We start from the raw sequence: 23,815 nt of genomic DNA on the forward strand, positions 1-23,815 counted from the left end.
TGTGTTCTCTGTGTCACAGTAATCTGCGTGTTCAGTGGTATACAGTACGCACCTATGTGTTCTCCGCATGCATCACAGTACTCTGCGTAGAGGGATTCGAAGCAGTTGCAGCAGTGCGGCCGGCCGTCCTTCATGATGTAGCGCTGGCCACCGAGTGGCACTTCGCACTCGAAGCAGCAGAAGTGCTTCATGTGCCAGTGGCTGCCCTCTGCCTCGGTGCACTCGTCGGAAAAGATGATCTGCAAATCATAGAATGTGCATGAATTCACTGTACCACGATATATATATATATATATATATATATATATATATACGATATCTCAGAAAAGGCATATCATGGAGACATCGTCTCTGTGGTATTTATCACCATATCGCCCACCCCTAGTAGCAATAATCGTGTAGGGGGTTCATTTCTGGCGTTAAGCTTAGGGCCGATTCATACTCCTATTTTACCGCTGTTTCGGCGCTGTAGTGCCGAAATGATTTCGGCTCGTCAGAAATTTTCAGTAGCACCGAAGAGCCGACTTTAGGACGGTACCCACCCCCCCCCCCCCCCCCCCCCCGAACCTCGAATGACGTCACATTGTAGGCTCTACAGAGCCGAACCGACTTTTATTCGGCTCTAAAATAGGAGTATGAATCGGCCCTAAGATGACTTTTCTAGGACCCATTGCAGACAGGTGCTTTTTTATGGTGGTTTTGAAGGAGTGTAAGGTGGTGGAGTCACACTTTTCGATATATAGGGCATTTCACATATTTGTGGCATAGCCGTAGAACAAATTTATTTAACCCCATGTTTGCCGAATCGGGGTTGAACGAGATCAGTGGAGCTCCCTCTGGTGTTGTGCCTGTTTTCTAATAAGATCAACACGTGTGACACAGATGCATTCTGGGATGAAAGATAGATCCTCATCATACAGACAGATTGCTTAGTTCTTAGTTCTTAGTTCTTAGTTCTTAGTTCTTAGTTAAGTCGTCTGAGTGGAAGAAATAGGCTCTCAATGCATGATGGCATATCTAGCCGTTCTCAAATTAATTATTTGAAAACGGCACCATCACAATTTGACTAATCACAATATAAATCTGACTAATCACTATATATATATACATGACTAATCGCAACATAAATATGTTAATCACAATATAAATATGGCTAATCACAATATAAAATTGACTACCGGTAATCACAATATGACTACTAATCCGCCACTGTTCAGAGCCCTGCTGTGCGATGCAGTTTGCGTGTGAAGTTCACAGAAGTAATTTGGCTAAATGTGTTGTTAATAATTGGCACACAGCCATCTCACAGGGACTGGCTGAGTGAGCTATTGTCTGTGTCAAGCTTTTTTTGAGCTCACAATGCGTCAATGCATTGTGAGGTTGTAGATAGGCTATTTTCAAAAGATGTTTACTTTATACATTGAAACAGGACATTCTTGCATAGAGTACATTTTGAATCCATGACTTTTACTTGTAACAGAGTATTTCTATATTGCAGTATCAATACTTTTACTTAGTAAAAATGGTGAGTACCGTTTCCACCATTGATGTCAGACAGACCCCATTATAATTTCCAGCATAATGGAGGGGGGACGCTAGGAAAAATGGGTGCTATTTTGAGAGCGAATTGCCCCACAACGATATGAATGCATTTTAATGATAATGTTTCATTCTGATGGTAACTGGTGTGTAGGCCTAATCGCAATATCACACTGTCTCCAGGGTGTGCTTTGGCGTCATTAATTGGCACTTCAGCGACTGCTTTGCGGAACTCGTCTCGAGTGTCACTATTATTACACCCGCTGGTGTAACAGAGCGGTCGTTGTCAACCAGTGGTCCGGGGACCACCGGTGGTCCTTGAGGGGGTTCCAGGTGGTCCCCATGCTAAATGATGATCACCAAATGGTCCCTTATAGATCTTTAACTCTTGAGAGTGTAAAATCTGCATTGGTCTGGATTGGTTTCATTTTACACTCTCAAAAGTAAAAATATGCATCACTTAATTTACAAGAAGTCTTAACACAATAAGGGAATGTTTATGTAGTAGAATTGTTATTTTGAATAGTTAGTTTGCCTGTTATCTCTCCTATGGTAGAAACATCAATAAAGCATGGAATTGTGGTCACAATCTTATCCAATGACAACAAGACATTCGGCTACATTTCTTCAAATGGTGGTCCGTGGCTCAAATGCCAAATACATAAATGGACCTTGATATGAAGAAAAGGTTGAAAACCACTCTAATAGTAAAGAGCTGATGATGGTACTTTACTGTACATCAAATAAGAAATGGTGAGTCATGCCTTCTGTTAGTAGCCTCGGAAACCCAGACGTTTTATTTCGTCTTCTGAGACACAAGAGCTCTGGGAATGTGTTTTCATAATCCTCCTTTAAGTTATCCAAGCTGGGCTGGATTTGCTCCGGTCACTTGTTTTTATGTCTGTAGGGGATGTTTTTATCCCCGTTTCTTGGTCAGACTATAATTACATTCATGCATTCCCTTTTGGGAAGCATGCACAGACCGTCTGATATCCTTGCTGTCAGGGCCGGAACCTCTTATCTCCAGATTTTAAACACGATGGGAACTATGCACAAAAACAAATTTCACCCACCTTTTTACATGTGACAATAAAGATGACAAAATTAACATCCTAACGTCTATTTTCACAATATGTCTCTTTGGAACTGTGTCAAACTAAATAGTAGGCATTACATTTACATCAGGGCTTTCAACTGATCATGAACCGGGGACCACCACCCAGACTAAAGAATCTACCTAGGGACCACTACCTGAGAGCGTGGTGTGGGGGGAAAAGCTTGAAATTAATAATGTCTGTTAATGGTTAATGTGGTTAAACGCTAACGTGACATGGATGCGTTCCAGGTCTCAATGCGTTAAGGGCTTAATTTATGTGTTAATTCGAAGAAAAGAAAAGATTGAGAACCACTGATCTATTCCTTTCCCATGGTTGTCCCTATATTCCGTTCTCTTCAGCTTCCATATTTTACCCATGTTCAGTGGGCTATGTACATTTATTTAAGTACTGTACTTAAAGGAGAGTTTCGTGCTAAAAGGCTTTCTCACCTTTTCCTAATGGTGACTCAACCAGGCAATCCCTTGAGATTGGGCCTGAAAGGTTTGGGAACCCTTGCCTTACAGTACAGAGGGCTGGAGTAGTTAAGAAAATGCTCTAAAAGCCACATCTGATGATACGGAGGAGACCACGGGCCTGCGGAGGACGACCAAATCTCCATGTTTTAGGGGAAGTGTAATGTATGCATCGGCTTTCCTGCATTGGCCAACCTGACCCGTTACCGTCACAGACTGGTGAAGCTCTGCATCACGTTTGTGCCGCTTATCCAATATAATGGCCCATTCACAGAAAGTACGTGAGCTGTGGTCATAGTGAAGGAAGTGAACAAAAGCTGAGGCACGAAGAAAGATGTGATGTGCATGGAGCTATTCCCCACTTGCATCGTTCCTGACAGGCGTGCCTCCACGTAGGCCACTGTATAGGCTTATTCTAGGATGTATAGTCCAAATGGCTGGTCAACCCCGAATTGTTCCCCACTGCTTTTCTAGTGTACCTCATCGCAGGCGCAGCAGCGAGGCTTCAGCCTCTCGGCGCTGTGTCGTCCGCAGTAGACCTTCCCGTCCTGGTAGAAGTAGATGAGGTCCACCAGCAGCTCCTCACACGCGCTGCACACGAAGCAGTGCGGGTGCCAGCACACCGCGCCGTGACCCGCCCGCGCCGCGAACACCACCACGTCACCACCGTTGATCTGACCGCCACACTGGACAGAGAGACACAGAGACAGAGAGGACGGTAGAACAGTGGTTCAACCTCTCAAACATTATTAATAGGTCATCCCTATGAATTACTTTTTCATCCACGGCACCCATGAATTATTATTGTTACTTTAGCACCTTATGTCTAGGCCTGTCGCAATTATTACATAGCCTATAATCGTCTAATCGCAAATAATCTTTGCATCGTTTCCATGTTGAAAAATATCCATAGATTAAAAAAATTGTAGAAATAGCAGATATACAAGCCTACAACAAGTCACAAAGTGATCAACTAACTATTTTGTAATTTTCTTGGAAAGAAAACACAATTAATTGCAATTATTTGTGACAATTAATCTTCAACTTAAATTTGTAATTGGGACATTCTTACTTATGCCATATTAACGGTATGTAAATATGTAAATCATTCCCCCTTAGATGCAGTATGCCACGAGGAAAACCTGAGAGAATATCTCCTTTTGGACATTGAAAATAATTTTACGCTTAGCCTACACACTCAACCACTTTAACCCCATTATCGCTATTCTGAGGGGAACGTTGTGATGCGTTGTGAGCTTGTAGATCTGCTATTTTTGGTGAAGAGATTTCGTGTAGATTGAAAAAGAGCACATCAAGGAACGGGCAACTCAAGTCCGTTTTACTCATATATAGGGTCTAAACTTTAGACCCTATATATGAGTAAAACGAGGCCTTATGAGTTGCATAAAGGCCTATTCATACTCCAGTTTTAGGTGATAAGGTGACCACCGAAACAGTGGTTAGTACTTTAACCCCCAAAAGCTCCCAAATTCACAATGCGTCGCGACAGACGGTGTGTAACAGCTCCATTTATTTATTTTCTTATCTGGTCTCTGCAGTAATAATGCGTGTGGCATTACATTTTCTGTTTTATTGTTTTTATTTATTACATTTCTTCTCCTGTGTTTTGTGATTTATTGTGTGTTTTTATCTCTTAATAACCTGAATGTTGAGCTCCTTTTAGCCCCATGGTGGTCTGTGGCTCAAATGCTGAATAAATAATGGACTTTGATATGAAAAGGGTTGAAAACCTCTGCATTAAATAAAGGTTTTATTTACTCAGGGAAGCCCTTTGAGAGCAAGCTCTCTTTTTCAAGGACGCCCTGACCACAGCATATAAAACGCAACAATAACAAACATTTGAACCACATTACAACATCACAGATGGAAATAAATCTAGTGTTACATGAAACGGGTGCAGTCACTATGTAGTGTGGCCTCAAGAAGCATGTCTCTATGGAGACCAATCGTCCTGAAGTTTGTTCCATTTTGTGGGTGGATCATTAATTCTTGAAAGCAGTCTTATCCTTGTTCACTGTTCTTACATGGACTGACATCTAATGCCACCTAATGCCTGTGAACGTCGCCTGGCCCAGCCAGCATGATTTCTGGTCTAGCCCATTCTGGGCGGGAACCCTTTTTGGTGTTAGCATTATGTTATGCTTTAGCTATTGAAAAATAGCAGATCTACAAGCTCATAGCGCGCCACCGAGTGGCGCACTACGAGCTTGTAGGTCTGCTATTTTTGAAAAATGACTGAAGACTGACATAGAAACATAGCTTTTTCAGAAAACTGTCAGGATGTAGAAGACATTTTTTTAATCTGATCTCAGGTCAAAATGGGCAAGAGGGGCGGGTGCCACTGGGATCACGGTGGTGGTTCCTATTGGTTCACCGTCCTGAGCACCCGTCCCCGCCCGCCTCCTCCCCTCCCCATAGAAAACAGCGGAGAACACTGATGTCACCAGATTTGGAGCGATGCCCGTTTGCACTTGTAGCTCACTGCTAGACCAGGAAATGTGGCTCGTTTGGCCAGGCTTTTCTTTTTCTTTGTGAAACGAAAAGCCTCCGGGGCTACTGTGGACGTAGAACGTAAGTTGAATGAAATGAAAGTAAATCAAAGTGTACCTGTTGGCAGGAGGCTCCTTGTGCTGTGAGGGGGAAGGGTCTCACATTGCCACGGCCCAGGTTGTCTTTCTTCCTTTGGTTACTGAAGATCTTCAGCTCCCTCTTCTCCTCCTCATCCAGGCCGTTACAGTAACACACCTACATAATAATAATAAATACATTTTATTTGCATTGCATTTTCATTCACAGGGAATTGAAGCTTTAAAGCAGGGTTTAAAAATGTCGAGTACAAAAGGATATCTGGATCAGGAGATCTGACACAACAATTGTACAATTACACAACAATTTAACACGAAAAGGTCTTCCGAAATTCAAATTAAATGTTTTTAGGCCTGTTTTTTTAAAAAGAGTCCAGAGTCTGCAGTCAGTGCTCAAACGGTCTCAGTGCCACCTGACGCCTTTGGACGCCTCCCCCTGGTGGCCGAGAGTGCCAATGGCGCCTTTGGACGCAAAACTGGTATCCAACTGGTGGCACTGGATGAGTTGCATAGGAAGGCTGTTCCACAGGCCTGGTGCTGGCAAGCAGAAGGCCCGGTGAGGGCGAAGCAATGCATCACATAATCACCACTTAAAGCCCATATGGTGGAGCCATGGAGTCCCTCAGGGCGGAAAATGGCAGGTGGACCGACACGTTCACAACAACTCTGGTGCTCAAATATGGAAGAACACTTGAACACCGAGCAGGCGCACTAAAAGGGGAATACCTCTCGTTTTCAACATTTAACTATGTCATTAATATAACTTAGAGTTGTTCGTAGAACTAGAACTGGAGGTCATGTGACCAGTGACATCACGTCTGACGTGATGTCACTGGTCACATGACCTTCAGTTCTAGGCTTAACTTTTTTGTAACTCTTAAGGTATATTAATGACAGTTCAATGTTGAAAACGAGTTGTATTCCCCTTTAACTAGGGTTTCAAGCGGTAGATTGGGTAGAAGCACACACACTGTAGTGTTTTAAGTGCGGAAGTTTTGTCTTTTATCTTGACATTTTTTTAATGTCAGAAGAATGATGTAGAATAATATAATTGTGATAATTGTTACTATATCTAGTATCTACAGTGCAAGACCAACATGAGTGACACATGTGGTACACAGTCAATTTAGTAGTAGCTAATGCATCCGTACTTTTGGAATGATATTTTAATTATTGAGCTTCCTTGAAGTCTAGATTAGACTCTTAGATCACCTTTCTAATGGTAAGTGGTAACACACTGTAGGAGTTTTAAAGTTGTCGGCGAGTCATCAGATCGTTGTTCATCTCTTTTTTTCAAATCGGCTGTCATTATATCTATGTGGCTTTCACACTAAACGATTGATCGCCGACCAGGTCACACACTGCAAGAGTTCACCAACAATTTACAATTTAGGCATTTAGCAGACGCTCTTAATCCAGAGCGATTTACATTAAGCAAGAACAAAAAAGCATGGGAATACATCACATAAAAAAGCATTTATTATCATTTATCAAGCTAAGAACGTAACAGTGGAATATCTATATAATGAAACTATACATATATACTATACTATGCTATACATATGTACTATGATGTGCTATGACTACATACAATGCAATTATAGTGCTGTCTACATAACATGCTATAAGTCTGTATCAAATGATATCTAAGTCTACAGAAATGCTATCTAAGGGGGTAGGGTAAGTGCTATGGGCCATGATGAAGTCTGAAAAGGTGGGTTTTCAGACTACGGCGGAAGATTGGGAGTGATGCTGCAGTTCTGACTGCAACGGGAATCGCAGGTCGAGAGAGTACTCAGCACAGAGCTCGGTAGCATCTGTCTTTGGCTCTCCGACAACAAATTGTCACTGCACCTTGGGAAAACTGAGTCTATTCTGATTGGTTCAAGTCATAACCTCAACAAGTCCCCGGGCTTCACAGTTAGAGTGGGTGACAGTGTGGTCACAAATAGGGAAGAGGCCACTTACTTGGGTTTTATACTAGATAACAAACTCACGGGTGAAAAAATGGCAATGAAAGTGATCTCAAAGGTCAACCAGAGAACTCGTTTCTTGGGCAGGATATCCCCTTATGTCAACAGCAGTGCTATGAGGACCTTGGCCGGTGCCCTCATCCAGTGCCACTTTGACTATGCTTGTACTTCATGGTACAGAGGTATCTCCAAGCTATTGAAAACAAAGCTGCAGACCTCCCAAAACAAGCTTGTGAGGTTACTACTAAAATTGAACCCCAGGTCTCATCTTACCTCTGCCCACTTTAGTAGCCTGGGATGGCTAAGAGTGGAGGAGAGAGTATCTCAGCTCTCATTGTGTCTGGTCTTCAAGATCCTATATGCCTCTGTTCCTAAGTACCTGCTGGGCTACCTGCCCAGAGTGAGGGATGCTCACAGGTACTCAACCAGAGGAAGTCCATATGATCTAGTTCCCCCCAGTTTCAGGACACTCAAGGGAAAAAATGCTTTTTTAAATTTTTTATCATCATTTATTTTGAGGATTTTCTTCTTTTTTTACATAGACACAAAGACAACACAGACTTACAGTACAAGACAATACAAGACAGTTACTTAAACAAAAGTAATATACAATAATATATATAAGAACAACAATTAAAAACAAAGAAAATTTAAGAAAAAGGAACAGAAAATATAATAATAATTCCCAAGTGGTACAGGGTTGTGGAAGTGGAATGCATGTGTGCAAAGTGATGGTGGGTTTCGACCTACATAGAATCAACTGCGCTCTTCAATATAGTCCAAAAAGGGGGTCCATACCTCTACGAATACATCTGGCTTATTTTGTGTTTCATATTTAAGTCTCTCAAGTGGTAGTAGTGACATTATTTGGGCCGTCCACATATGTTCTGAAGGTAGCTCATCTGTCTTCCATAAAATTAAGATACATTTCTTTGCTAAGAATCTAAATAGATCAAATAGTTTCCTATGGGCAGAGTTCATATTTACATTTGGGTCAGCCCCCAAGAGATATAACAGAGGAGATTTCTTCAATTTTATCTTGAGAATTTTTTCCATTTGATCGTGAATTATTTGCCAAAAAGGTTTAATTTTTGGACAAAACCAGAACATATGCGGGTAGGTACCCAAATGTAGTTTACATCTGTTACATAGGGGAGAGTTCTCCCTGGACATTTTGTTTAGACAAACAGGGGTTAAATATGTTTTAAAAATGAACTTGTAATTATGTTCCAGGATTCTAGGAGTAAGTGAAGATAGATTTACTTTTGCGCATATTGTTGTCCATGTTTCCTGACCAATAACAACATTTAAATCTTTTTCCCATATCCTTTTCAGAGGCTGGAAGGATGATGTCACTCTACCATTAAGAGTTTTATAAATATTAGAAGTACATTTTGACATAGATTGGGTGTTGATGATGCATTGTTCTATCTCATCTATGTGAGACCTAAACATGTTTTTCCTAATCAAAGATTGTAAAAAGTGTCTTAATTGTAAGTACTGAAATGAGTTTGTGGAAGACAGACCAAATTCCTCCTTCACCTCTGAAAAGGACTTAATGTTTGTACTACTGAGTAGACAGCCCAAATTGTTAAAACCTTTGTTAGTCCACCTTTGTAGACCAATCTCACTTAGACTTGCCGGTAAGTCCGGGTTCTGAGAAACAGGTGAAAGGACAGATGTACTCTTTGGAATTTTACAATATTTCTTACATTTTGGCCACATTGATAAAATGCCGTTAACAACGAAGGATTTGTTGAGCCCTGACAAACTCTTATTTATAAAAGGGATGGATTTAAGTGGAATTGGGTGACTGAGATGAGATTCTATTGTTTTCCACAGGGAATCATCAGACTCCTGAAACCATTCAGTCATTCGTTTAATTTGAGCAGACCAATAATATAATTCAAAATTTGGGAGAGCTAGACCGCCTTCGTTATAAGGTTTACACAATGTGGCCAGAGAGATTCGTACTTTTTTATGGTTCCAGAGAAATCTAGAGATATTAGTGTTTAAATTAGTAAAGAATAAGGGTGGAATTGGACAGGGCAATGATTGAAATAGGTAATTTAATCTTGGCAACAGGTTCATTTTTACTACATTAATTCGACCTATAAGTGTTAAAGGTAGGTTGGTCCATAAGTCCATATCATCTTTCAGCTTTTGTACTAGAGGTGTGTAATTACAGGTATATAGATTGTCCAGTATGGGAGAAATGAAAACACCAAGATAGGTAAATCCTTCTTTTGTCTGTTTAAAGGGCGATAAGGTGTTAAGTTTTTCATCATCTATCTGAGTAAGTGGACAGAGAATAGATTTGGTTAGGTTAATTTTATAACCAGAGAGAGAGCCATACAAATTGATTACGGACATTAAATCAGGAATTGATTGGTCTAAATTAGATATAAATAGCAAGGTATCATCGGCATATAGAGATATCTTATGTTCCAAGTTGCCAGCATGTATGCCTTTAATATTAGGATTTAACCGAATTGTTTGGGCGAAAGATTCGGCTACAAGCGCGTACAGAGCTCCGGATAAAGGGCACCCTTGCCTAGTCCCTCTTGCTAGATTAATCTTTTTTGAGAGAAGGCCATTTGTAAAAACTTGTGCGGTTGGTGAGGTATATAATGTTTTTATACAATTAATGAACTTAGGGCCGAGATCAAAGTGCGCAAGGGTGGAGAGGAGGAAGCTCCAGTCTACAACATCGAAGGCCTTCTCTCCGTCCAGCGATATAATTACGGATTCGTCTCCATTTTTACCAGCATAGTCAATTATATCTACCAGTCGGCGTATGTTGTCTGCGCCATGACGGCCTTTAACAAAGCCTGTCTGGTCATTTTTTATCAATAATGGGAGAACAGAATCCAACCGTTTAGCCAGAAGCTTGGCGACAATTTTATAGTCGGTGTTAAGAAGTGAAATTGGCCTGTAGGATGAACATTCGTGCATATCTTTATCTTTTTTTTTAATAAGGGTAATAGCTGCCTCTTTCATGGAGCCAGGAATAATATTACAGTCGACAAAATCTTTTACCATGGGCATGAAAAGTGGTTGCAGTTCGGACCAGAAATGTAAATAAAATTCAACTGGGAATCCGTCAAGGCCAGGACTTTTCCCAACAGACATAGCTTTAATAGTGTCATAAGCCTCTTCAGTTGTAACTGGGGCGTTTAACTGGATACGATCATCAGCAGATACTTTAGGTAGGTTAGCAGCTTGTAAAAAGGAGTCAATACTTTCACTAGTTGGAGAGATATGTGCTTGATATAGGTTATTAAAAAAGGTAAAAAATGTGTCATTGATCACATCCGGGTCGTATGAAATTTCCTGGTTCTGTGTCCTGATTGCTTTAATTTGGCGTTCTGCCTGTTCTTTTTTGAGCTGATATGACAACAATTTCCCAATTCTATTATTGAATTCATAGTGATTTTGTCTGGAAAATAATAGTAGTTTTTTGGTGTCATTGACATAATCAAGCTCCAACTTAGCTTTGACTGCTGATAGCGCCTTCCAGTTTGGATCTGAAGGAGTATGTCTATGAATTGTTTCCAGCTGTTTTAATTGGTTCTCTAGTTCGGTTCTGGCCTTTTTGGACTCCCTTTTTTTAAATGAAGCATATGAAATTATATAGCCGCGAAAAGTAGCTTTTGCAGCGTCCCATAACATAGCTGCAGTCACCCCCGAATGTTTGTTCTCATTATAGAAATCGGAAATGACTTTTTTAAAATATGAGTCAAACTCGCTATCAGTTAGGAGAGAGGTATTAAACTTCCAGCTCTTAGACACAGGCTTGGGTTGGGTCAGTGTGATGTCAAGAAAGATCGGGGCATGGTCTGAGATGACAATCTGTCCTATATCACATTTTGATACCAAGTGGGCCATGCCACATGGGATCAAGAAGTAATCTAATCTTGAATAGGATTTGTGTGGGTTGGGAAAAAAAGTATAATTTCTAGAGTTGAGGTTAAATTCCCTCCATACATCAATGAGGCCAACCTCCTCACACAGACCATTAAGGGCTGCAGAGGATCTTGATCTCACCAGTGCAGGCGGAGCCTTATCAGCCATCGGATCCATTAGGAGATTAAGATCTCCTGCAATTAGGCCTACACCTTTACAGTGATAGGTAAACAGCGTGATCATTTCAGCCATGAACTCGGGACAGTCCTCATTAGGTGCATATACGTTTAATAGTGTCATATGTTGACCACACACGGAACCAGTAATTAGAATATATCTTCCCTCTGAATCAAGTATTTGGTTTTCAAATATGAAAGGAATCTGCTTGTCAATAAGGATAGCGACTCCTCTACTATTAGATTTAAAAGAGGAGGAGAACATTTGCCCAACCCAGCCCTGTTTGAGTTTTAAGTGCTCTATTGAAGTCATATGGGTTTCTTGTAATAATGCTATAGAGGCTTTGTGTTTTTTAAGATGTGTTAGAACTGTTTTACGCTTAATAGGGTGACCCAAGCCTCTTACATTCCAAGATATTATATTTAATTTAGACATAGTACTTGGAGTAGAGTTAGCTTAAATCTTGCAGCTGCTTTATAAAGATGGGGCCTGTCATTACAATTACCTCTAGTAAAACCTGGTGTGTAAGGGTCAATGCCCACCTGAGGATGCACACAGCTGTAATATTTACATTCATCTTCATCAGAATACCACTTGGAGTTAAATAAATTTAAATACAAGACAACTTTGGGGTAGTGAGTAATAGCAAACAATAAACTAAACAAAAACACTGAACAAATTACACAACACAAACACGCAGACATACAGTAAATAATGGTGTCAAGTAACACCATAATAACACTAATCATTCTAAGGGGCTATGCCTCAATACTCGGGAGGGGGGGGGGGAAACCCTGAGTTTAATATCTATAGCACGTGGCTAGGTGCCTATAGCGCTCCATATGGCAGCTAGTGTGCTTAATAGGCCTATGCGTGCAGATCAATTTTGTTCCCTTTTTTTATTTTTTTAATGGCAATAATAGTAGTTAGAAGAAAAGGTGATAATAGTAGCTAAAATAAAATAAATAGAAAATGGGTGGCCACCAAAGGAGAGAATCTAGTCTCACAGCAAAAATAAGTAAGTACAAAATAGTTAAAGAAGAACTTAAAAGTAGCCTATAAACCCAAAAGTAGGTCTAGTATAGAACATAATGAAACCAGGCGTCAGGGCCACCTTCAAGTATGGCTTAAATTAAGTTCCTCCAAGTTCACATTTCAGAGCTCTAGTTTGTTCACGTTCACAAACCAGAGCTCTCGTTATTATTTCTTAAACATTTTAATATTAGCAAGCCAAATACTCAAGCGAGAGAAATAATGACTAAAGAGTAATAATAAGTAGCATTTACTCATCTCATGTGGGGTTAAAGTGTTGGACAATGCTTTTAATTATCATAGTTAAACAAAGGAACAAATCGAGTAACACCAATGTATGTTTCGATATACTCTGCACACAGGTGTATGTAAAATGAAATGTAAAACCAGACGGACCAAAAGGGTCCATTTGGTTACACTCACTCCCTGGCCAGAACGCACAGCATGAGAGAATAGCTGGACTCGTAGGCCTTAATATGCGCAAGAAGACTAAAGGAAAGGAAAGCAGACAGTTGAGCTAGAAAGTAAAAGCTTGCATCATTCAAATAAATAATAATAGTAAATCAAATAGTCTGCTCGATCTTTAGCGCAATCGTCGTCAAATTGATCGACGTGGTATAAAATAGAACCAAACTAACTAATCATGAACCAACAAACCAAACAAACAAACAAACATAATAAGACCCTTAGGAGTAGAAAATAGGTAGACAGCTCTTCAGTTTTAAATTGTTGTAATCCTTTTGAATTGCGTGTGGGCGAGAACGAAACAAAGAAATTATAATTAGAATAAAAGGGTCCATACATTCGCGCAACGCGCGCCGCCTGCCTGCTTCAACGAGAGACAGCGGCCAGATGAGAAGCACAAAAAAGTAAAAAGTAAAACAACAAAACAAAGGACTAATAGCGGGCTGTTTTGTGGCTGTCTATATAACCAGTCGTCAAGTGTTTTTCTTAGGGTCATGTTCCCATCCTTATTTTAATCCATGAGTGGAACACACAACGTCAAGTGCCAAGTGAGGCGAATGAAGTAGTAAATGAGGTGTGTGTGTGTGTGTGTGTATATATATGTGTGATGGGGGATATGGTCAGCGGGGGTATCCATAAGGTCTCAGATGGATGAATTGTGGCGCAAGCCCACTCGCTTATAGTTTGTTAACCAGACAGTCAGATTGAGAGAGAAAAAAAGAGGGGTGAGAAAAAAAAAAAGAGATGGGCTTACCACCTTGGGAGCGGTCAGGGGTTGATTTCGGTGTAACGCTCGGACGTGCCAGATAGTATTTTGCACGCAGTGTTACGGCTTTAGGCTACTGTCAGCCAACTTTCAGGTCGGGGAATTTCTCTTTCATTTCCCTCTTGGCTATGTCTGGATCCCTGAACGTGAACATTTCCGAGTCGATCCACACCTGTAGAATTCCTGGATGTCGCATTTTGGTTTTAAATCCCTTCTCGTGGAGTGGTTGTCTTAGAGGCCAAAATTCTTGTTCGCGTCGTCTCAGCCTTGCCGACTTGTCGGGTTTGAGCCTCAGGAGCTGGTCTTCGAGTTTAATTTCGGTTGAGTTCGCAGCTTTCATTATATCCAACTTCTTTTGGAACCTGAACATTTTGAAGATGATCCTCCGTGGTTTGCCCGTCTGCTTCTCTACACCAGCGCGGTGTGCTGCCTGGAAGTCACTCTCCTGAATCTGTATTTCGAGTTTATCAGAGAGCAGGGTTGCTAAATAGGATATCATGTTGGCGTTTTCACTTTTCTCTGGCACATTAAACAATAAAATGTTGTTGCGCCTTGAGTGATTCTCTAAACTATCAATCTCGTCCATTGCGTCTTCAAGTTTAGATTCCAAGTATTTAATTCTTTTGTCATGAAGGTCGAGTGCAACGCCTTGGTCGTGCAGGTCTGCCCCTGCCTTCTCCATTGTATTGTCCAGGCAGCCAATCTTTTTCTCCATCGTGTCAATCTTTCCCGTAAGCAGGTCTATTTTGTCAACCTTTACCGACAGTATAGCGACCTGCTCAGCGAGATGTTTATTTGATTCAGCCACTTGCTCCATCAGTTCTTGTAGTCGCTCCATACCTTTTTTGTCTTTTTGGTTGCGGGTTTGCGTTGTCATAGTTAGAATTGTTTGGTAGACGGCCTACTCCGCCATTGCGTGGAGACGTTCATTCAAAACGTGCGAATAGTCCAATTGTTGAAACAATGACCTAATAAAAGGCCTGCATGGTTCTTTTAGTGATGTAACATGGACTATAATTCACATATCACAGAAAGAAAAACCATAGGTTTCCCAATTTCCCGAGCAGGAGCCTCTCTACAGCCTACTCACACCCGTCGGCCATCTTGTTTTAAATGCCAAAAATGCTTTTTACTACGCAGCCACTACTCTGTGGAATGCACTCCCTCCAGCCCTGAAATCACTAAATTCTATTGCAAGATTTAGGAAAAACCTGAAATCATGGCTCCATCTACACACTAACTGGTCATAGTTAGCTTCCGACCCTGGATAGCCCATCTCCCATGCTCTGGACTATTCTCTCAGGGTACCTCTTGTCCTATGTATATAGCTCCCAGCCTTATATATAAGGATTATTTATTATATGTTCCATGGTTGTTTTGTTTGTACAGTATGTTTGTGTATAGTTTCATGTTACAAAGTGGACCACAATGGAAACAAGCGAAGGCTTTTTTGTGACTAAATCCATTTGGCGTTTTTTAAAATGATGTCATTTTCTGTAATTTTTCTTAAACTGCCAATAAAGTATTCTATCTATCTATCTATACGGGAAGTGCATTCCACAGTTTTGGAGCCAGAAGGGAGAAGAGTTTGGGACGTGTGGAGCGTTGTCCCAGCGTTTTTAGTGAGGGTACTTCCAGCTTCCCTGCATTGGCTGATCTGAGTGCGCGGGAGGGTTTGTAGGGTTCAATCATACTTGCAAGATATGGGGGAGCCATACCTTTGGTTGCTTTGAATGCCAGCATCAGAGTTTTGTATTCTGTGCGGGCAGCGACCGGAAGCCAGTGGAGGGAGCGGAGCAGGGGGGAGACATGTGAGAATTTTGGCTGGTTGAAGACCAAGATGCGATCCAGACCCGATACATATAGGCAGCGGCTACATAATTCGTTTTTTTATTCCAAATCATTTTGACATGCACGTGCAGGATGCCGTGATACAAGCGCGAGACCCACACAGGGCGCATCTCTCTCTCTCATCTCTCTCTCTCTCTCTCTCTCTCTCTCTCTCTCTCTCTCTCTCTCTCTCTGCGTCACACACAGGAATAGCCAGGCTACACAGGGCGACATGTTTGTGATAGCGCTATAGCGAGACAGGTCGTTATAATCTTGAGTTTCATTAAATAACTCTGTCTTTCTACACACACACACACACACACACACACACACACACACAAGGTCCAAAAGTTTGCTCTGCACTGTTGATTCCGATGCAGTTTTATCAACATTATTCAAGTGAAATGCGTAACGGCAATATTGGGCTAATATAGGCTACCAATATGTACGACACAGGGATTTACCGACGAAATGGTCGGGCAGCCGTCGGCGAGCGCTTTTATCGGTGCTGGATCTTCTCGCAGCTCCTTTCACACACGGCGAGCAAAACGCCAAAAATGCTCCCCGACAGCATAATCGGAGCAAATATCGGGCAGTGTGTACGAGCCATTAGTTAACTAGAAGCAAAGGTATAGCCATGTGCTGTTGTGGGTGAATAATTAGCTAATTATGCAAACCCAACAGTAAAACAATTGGGACATCATTAGTGACTTCCTAGGAACCCCACGAATTGAGATAATTATGTCAGTTAATTGAGTTTTAGGGTGTGTGGCAGTGTGGTATACCTCATTGTCATGTGGTGGCAGCTGGTGCAGAAGTTGCTTGATGCGATACTGTTCTCCAGGACTGTTGACATATGGAACCTTGTCTTCAGGCAGGGAACTGTAGTACTGATGGACCTAAAACACAACATAGAGGCAGAGCAGCTGTCAGACCGAAACCGTCTTCAGTCAGGGAACTGTAGCGGGCGTCATCGCCATACTGGCTTGTGGTGGACATTTTTGCCACTGACATAATGAGCGGGCAATAATATTACCAGAAACACATAAAGATATAGCCTTGAATGACCATATAGGTCTGTAACTCTGAGAGTATTCAAATGCATTTGGTTTCATTTGTACACTCTCAGAGTTATGGGGGTCCTTGCAAATAAAATGAGAACCACTAAGACTCACAATATGCCATATTGTTGTAGTAAATCGGTGAAGAAAACCTGGAGGCTGACATTCAGTATTATGATAAAAAAAAAGATCATTATAAAGGTGTGTAAAACAGAAAATCTGTAAAGGGGAGGCTGAGGAGATAGATGGCTACAGTAGCTGGATAGTGCCATTGGCAGTTCAGTAGAGTGTCAGAACATTGTCAGTGAAAGTGGGGCTTTTGCCAAGGTGTTTAGACTCGCTGGAAGTCTCGAGGAGTGACACTTCTTTTTTTAGTGGCAAAGCAGCAGAATTGGCAAGGCTAATCAGTGAATAAAACCTGCAGAGAAAACATGCATTTTAAGAAAACCTTCAGGAAAACATCAGGATAGTGTGAAGAGTTGAAATGACACATCTGTAGGTGGATGGCTATGCTGGTGAATCCCTCTCATCCCGGTCTCTATAGGAAGAGCTAGCGGAGCATGAAATGGCCACTGAGCCACTTCATCCCCTCCAGAACATCACGTCACAGAGTAAAGCCACCTGGACAGTCCTTTGTACCAAAGTGCACCGCCCGCTACACCCTCTACCTGGCCCCCATGAGATGCACCGCCACACTCCCTCACTGACCCCCATGAGAACTGAACTCAGCACTCTGTCTCACACTCCTTCACTGACCCCCATGAGAACTGAACTCAGCACTCAGTCTCACAGATCCACTGTGTGTGTGTGTGTGTGTGTGTGTGTGTGTGTGTGTGTGTGTGTGTGTGTGTGTGTGTGTGTGTGTGTGTGTGTGTGTGTGTGTGTGTGTGTGTGTGTGTGTGTGTGTGTGTGTGTGTGTGTGTGTGTGTGTGTGTGTGTGTGTGTGTGTGTGTGTGTGTGTGTGTGTGTGGTGTACATACAGTAATACACTTCTTTTTGTGGTGGGGTTGTGGTTAATCAGACAATTTAGTCAATAAAATAAAACACATTTTCATATCGATTAGCTGCTATATAAAACAACATGAAGACCTTTGAGAGACTAGTTCTGCAGCACCTACGCCCTTTGGTGAGTGACTCCCTGGACCCTCTACAGTTTACCTACCGGGCCAAAGTTGGAGTGGAGGATGCCATCATCTACATGCGTTCAACACCATCCGGCCCCCTCTGCTGGCTGAGAAACTAACAACAATGCATATAGACCACAACCTGGTGGCCGGCTACAAGGCTGCCAGTCCGACGTGGTAATGGGAAGCACCGGAGTACCCGCAGGGAACTGTTCCGTCACCCTTCCTGTTCACCATCTACACTTCTGACTTCAGCTTCATGACCGGAACATGCCATCTACAGACGTTCTCAGATGACTCCTCCATTGTGGGTTGTATCACTGAGGACAATGACACAGAGTACAGAGGTGTGGTGGAGAACTTCCTCAGCTGGGCTGAACAAAATCACCATCTCAACATCAAGAAGACCAAAGAGCTGGTGATAGACACGAGGCGGAGCAAAAGGACGATCCCAGTACCCATCACCATCCAGGGGGAAGAGGTTGAAATTGTGGACTCCTACAAGTTCCTCGGTGTCCACCTGAACAAACACCTGCATTGGAGAGACAACAAGGAGGCTGTCTACAAAAAGGGACAGAGCAGACTGTACCTCCTGAGGAGGCTCAAGTCCTTCAATGTGTGTAGCAGGCTACTGAGAATGTTTTATCAGTCCGTTGTAGCCAGCGTTCTATTTTATGCAGTGGTATGCTGGGGTGGGGGTATTAAGGCCTGGGAGCTGAACAAGCTCAACAAGATCACAAAGAAGGCCAGTTCTGTGGTGGGCCTCAGGATGGAGGGGCTGCAGTCAATCAGTCGCAGAGAGGAGAATCAGGGACAAACTGATCTCCATGCTGGCTAACCCCTCTCATCCACTCTATGGTGACTTACAGGACAGAATGAGCACCTTTAGTCGCAGGCTCACCCTCCCTCCGAGAATGAACACAGAGCGGTATAGACTCTCCTTTCTGCCAACCGCCATCAGACTATACAGAACAACATCAATTTCCACTGTTACGCGGACGACACCCAGCTCTATGTCTCCTCCACACCTACCTCCACCCTCCCACCACCCTCCCTCTGTGCCTGTCTTCACGAAATTAAAGACTGGTTCACCTCATCCCTCCTCAAACTAAATGGCAATAAAACCGAGTTAACCCTCATTGGCACCAAATCCTCACTCACCAAGCAGCCCAGTTTTACACTCACCATAGACAACTCCTCGGTTTCCCCTTCCCCCCAGGTCAAGAGTCTGGGTGTCGTCCTCGACAGCACCCTATCATTTCATACCCACATCAATAACACCATCCGGTCAGCCTACTTTCACCTTCGCAACATCAACCGCCTCCGCCCTTCACTCACCTCCAACAACACTGCCATCCTAGTCCATTCTCTGGTCGCCTCCCGCCTCGATTACTGTAACTCCCTTCTCTTCGGTCTCCCCCACAAACTCCTCCATAAAATCCAACTGGTCCAGAACGCTGCAGCCCGCATCATCACCAAAACCCCTGCCATCTCCCACATCACCCCCGTTCTGCACCAACTCCACTGGCTACCCATCAAATACCGCATAGACTTCAAGATCCTCCTCAACACATTCAATGCCATCCATAACCTCTCCCCCCCATACCTGTCTGATCTCATCCATATCAACACTCCCACCCGGGCACTCAGGTCTGCCTCCTCCACCAACCTCACTGTTCCCCCAGCTCGTTTGTCCACCATGGGGGGTAGAGCTTTCAGCCGCTCTGCCCCTCGCCTCTGGAACAGCCTTCCCCCTGACATTCGAAACATGGACTCACTCCCCACCTTCAAATCCCACCTCAAAACTCACCTATTCAGACAAGCCTATGCTCACCTTGAGTAAAGGTCTGCTGCAGGCCTTTGTGTTTATTTTAAACTTGCTTTATTATATTGTATTTCTTTTCTGTTTTGTTAGGCGACCTTGGGTGACCTGAAAGGCGCTATATAAATAAAATGTATTATTATTATTATTATTATACAACACATAAGAACTTTCTCCCCCAATGCTTATGGTCCTGTGTCTGCAGTCTTTGGTCTTGTTGTGATTATGTCCAGTTGTGTCCAATGTGTTTTCTGTTTGTCTGTTTGTTTTTTTACATTATGCTGCTGTAACGTATCAATTTCCCTGTGGGAATAATAAAGTACATCTCATCTCATCAACATATGATCGAAAAGTCACACTTCTTGATTACTTTACAAATGCATCGATAGAATATGGTCCGCTAAGGAAACCACTGCTGGTTTCGGCCCGAGTCACTAAAGACAAAACTGACACAGCAAAGCTCAACTTTGTGCTGACTCATTCCCTAAGCAAAGCCCAAACTCAATCATATCAATCATATTGAGCCAAAGCTCAATCACAGCATAACTGGCACAACCATCGTATAGTTTTGTCTGCCATGTATTTTAAAGTTCTATTAACTTAATAGGATTGAATTAGTTCCATTTAATGTCACTGATGTTACAGCAACAAAAAGAACATCAAAATCGGCAACTTCAAAGCAAGAGACGTAATTAATGGGCGGCACAACAGATATGATTCTGCGCAAAGAACCAGTGGTGGAAAGTAACTAAATACATTCACTTAAGTACTGTGCTATCGCAGCAGCATGTTGTAAGAATGGCCGACTGGAGAAAAGGACTGTTATCATCTGCTGCTGGCATACTTACTACTATATGAAAAAAACTGTATGCCCTGGAGGCTGGCTGCATTACACTGTATTACAGGGGTTGACAGACACTCAGAGGTGGTCTTTACACGAGAATGGTGTTCATAGAAAACGGCAAAATAAAGTATCGTTTGCTGGGGTCCCTTTAGACGAGAAAGGTGTTTTCAGGAGGTGAAAACGCAACAAAGTGAAACCACCTCCCAGAGTGGAAATCTTTGAGAACACCGTTTTATCCCTTCTCCGTGTAAACAGGCAAAACAGTGAATCCGTAAAACTTATGACATCGTGGCTCACGTTGGCTCACAGCGCATATGTTTATTACATTGATGCAGAGCCATATATGATATAATGGAGTTCCTGAACAAGCCTTAGTTTATGTATGTATGTATTATAAAATATATAACCATCCCGTGGCGCGCTCTGCCTGCATGCTCTGGGCTGCCTGACAGCCTGTCTGTCACCTCGATGCGTTAGTAGAAAGCAGGCAGCGAGCGACGGCCACAACCACGTTGTGTTCTGGAAGCAAAACCCCGATAGGATTGCGTGAAGGGGTTCTTCTTCTTGTACGTGGGTGACTGGTCTATTTGGCAGCCCGTTACCGCCACCTAGCGACATTATAGCGTTTTCATAAAGTGTGCGTTCTCGTGTAAAGGGTCAATACAAAATGAGAACGCAACGGGACTTTGACGATTTATCTGGAGATGGTCGCCGTGTAAAAGAGGCATAAGGTCTCAGAGGCACTTGCCCGTCGGGCAAGTACAGGTCATGTTCTACTTGCCCAAAGGTCGTGCCTATGCACATGCCCGAAAAGTAAATGCATTATATAACAATGGGTAAAATTTGATTCATTTAACCCATTTTGTCATTAAAAATAATGTCATGCCTAATGTTTTTTAATGCAAAATGCCTACATGTCTATGAATATCACTATGGGTTCACATATCTTATTTTATATTTTTAAGTGTAGCAACAGTGAAAACAGGCCAAACAGTCCAATGATTTGATGACCGGCGGAGGATACTCAGTTGAGCCACCCCGTCAACAAATTGTTGACTTAGGAATGCGCCAAAAAAATGAATTCAAGGAGATTAACCCATTTAGGCCTGACGTCGAAATAAAAAAAACGTTCGCTCTGAAAGAATATATACCTATTCAAAGATTTGTGCCGCATTTTTACGATTTTTCAAAAATAGCAGACCTACAAGCTCATAGCGTGCCACCGAGTGGCGCGCTATGAGCTTGTAGATCTGCTATTTTTCAATAGCTAAAGTATAACAGAATGCTTGAAACACCAAAAGGGGTTCCCGCCCAAAATGGGTTAAATGTTTTGTAATAATAATCAAAATCTACTAAGTAACTAATAACTAAAGTTTTAAAATAATTGTAGTAAAAGTACAATATTTAGATCCGAGATCTAGTGGAGTGCAAGTAAAAAGTATTGGAAATCGCAGAAATTCAAGTACAAATACAGTAATTATAAGTAAATGTACTTAGTGACTTTACACCACTGTGATCAAGAAGGGACATTACTTAATTTCCAACAACAGAAAAATACAAAAAGTAAGAATTTGGAGGTAAGAGGTCTCCGCCCGCCAGACAGCGACTGTGTGCTTCCTGGTTGAATCAGGGATGCAGACGACGCAGAGCACTAATTAGTCATTGTGTTTGGCGGTGCAGTCACGGCTGTCACCCTGCTAACTCACAAAGACCTGAGACCAGATTCCACTAAATGTCTTCTGAAAAACCTCATGTTTCTATATCATTGGTTCTCAAACTATTTCATGTCAAGGACCCCCCAAAATTATATGTAATTGCTGCCGCACCCCCATCTGAAAATATCTTGTTCCAGGGACCCCCTTCCCCCCAGAAGCAAAGATATGACTTAAAAAAAAAACGTTTGCTGTGAACGAATATATATTCAAAGATTTGCACTACATTTTCATGATTTTTCCAAGAATAGCAGATCTTCAAGCTCATGAGCTTGTAGATCTGCTATTTTTCAACAGCTAAAGTTTAATTATAAATACTGGTTAAAGTGGTTAAATGCTATGAGGTGACACAGATGCTGCGTCCTCAGGCCTAAGTGGGCTAGACTGTGACCTTGGTCCCTGCACACAGACAGTGACAGCTGTGCAGCGTCCCTGCAATTATTCCTCCATGAAAAATGTCTGACTGACTTATTCTGTTTGCTCCCTCCGCTTCGAACGTCTGATCCCTAAAACAAAAAAAGAAGCCCTTTGTTCTTTCCTATACCGGCTCCGCGCATCAGGGTTGATTTCGTCGATTAAAACTGTAGCTGTCCCAGTTATGGGTATGCTGTAATATTTCATTTTGCTTATTTTTCTGAAAATATGAATATTGTGAATGTATTTTTCTTTTGGGTAACAAACTGTATTTTTGTGGTATTTGTATGGTACAGTTACAGTATATACACATGGTGACAGTGCCATATACTGTGCTCTGTATTTGTGGTCTGTTTCATGGGCAGGTTGTATTAGGCTCACCTTATCAGCTAATCACCTCATTTCAATCACCTTGTTTTGGCATGCTTGGGCAGAACAAACGGAGCAGAGGTGAAGAGAGGAGCTCTTTTCATGTCAGATAGTCTCCACAAAAGATAATATAAACTAGAAAAAGTGCCCTTCTGGGCACAGGTCTCCACCAGGAGGATAGGAGTGTGTGTGTGTGATGTTTGGCAAAATGTTTAGGAGCGATTTGCGTGAAATTTGGATAAAATCTGAAGGAGTAATTAGAAAATGGGTTTTACACTAGTCGGCCTCCTGGTGGCGCTATAAAGAGCAGATGCAGATGGTTTTTCCTTGGCCTCTAGGGAGTTGGCATACAAAGTTATCCACAGATCCGTGCAGTTAGAGGTAAAAACACTTTTCGGCCAGTTATAGCGCCACCATGAGGCTGAGTTGAAAATGTTCATGTGGCATTTCTTCCTCGGCCTAGTGGGAATGTGTGTGCACAATTTCACGGAAATCACACAATGTGTTTATGATTTGCAGCATTTTGTTTGAAACTGAGCACTCCTGCGAACTTTGGAAGCCAATCTTAGCCAATCAGGATGGAGTCTGAGAAATCTGGAAGACCC

General features: G+C 42.2%; 1 protein-coding gene across 1 annotated transcript in view; it reads right to left on the reverse strand.

The window, feature by feature from the left end:
• Positions 1-23,815, reverse strand: part of LOC306932237 (prickle-like protein 2) — a 45,778-nt gene that overhangs the window by 16,190 nt on the left and 5,773 nt on the right. The window contains exons 2-5 of the mRNA XM_079513949.1: positions 16,650-16,763; positions 5,738-5,875; positions 3,589-3,795; positions 53-239 (exon numbers count right to left, since the gene is read on the reverse strand). Coding sequence (XP_079370075.1) covers positions 53-239; positions 3,589-3,795; positions 5,738-5,875; positions 16,650-16,763 — 646 coding nt within the window. The remainder of the gene's footprint in view (positions 1-52; positions 240-3,588; positions 3,796-5,737; positions 5,876-16,649; positions 16,764-23,815) is intronic.

Source organism: Electrona antarctica (assembly GCF_951216825.1).
Source record: "Electrona antarctica genome assembly, chromosome: 2".
Taxonomy (NCBI): Eukaryota; Metazoa; Chordata; class Actinopteri; order Myctophiformes; family Myctophidae; genus Electrona; species Electrona antarctica.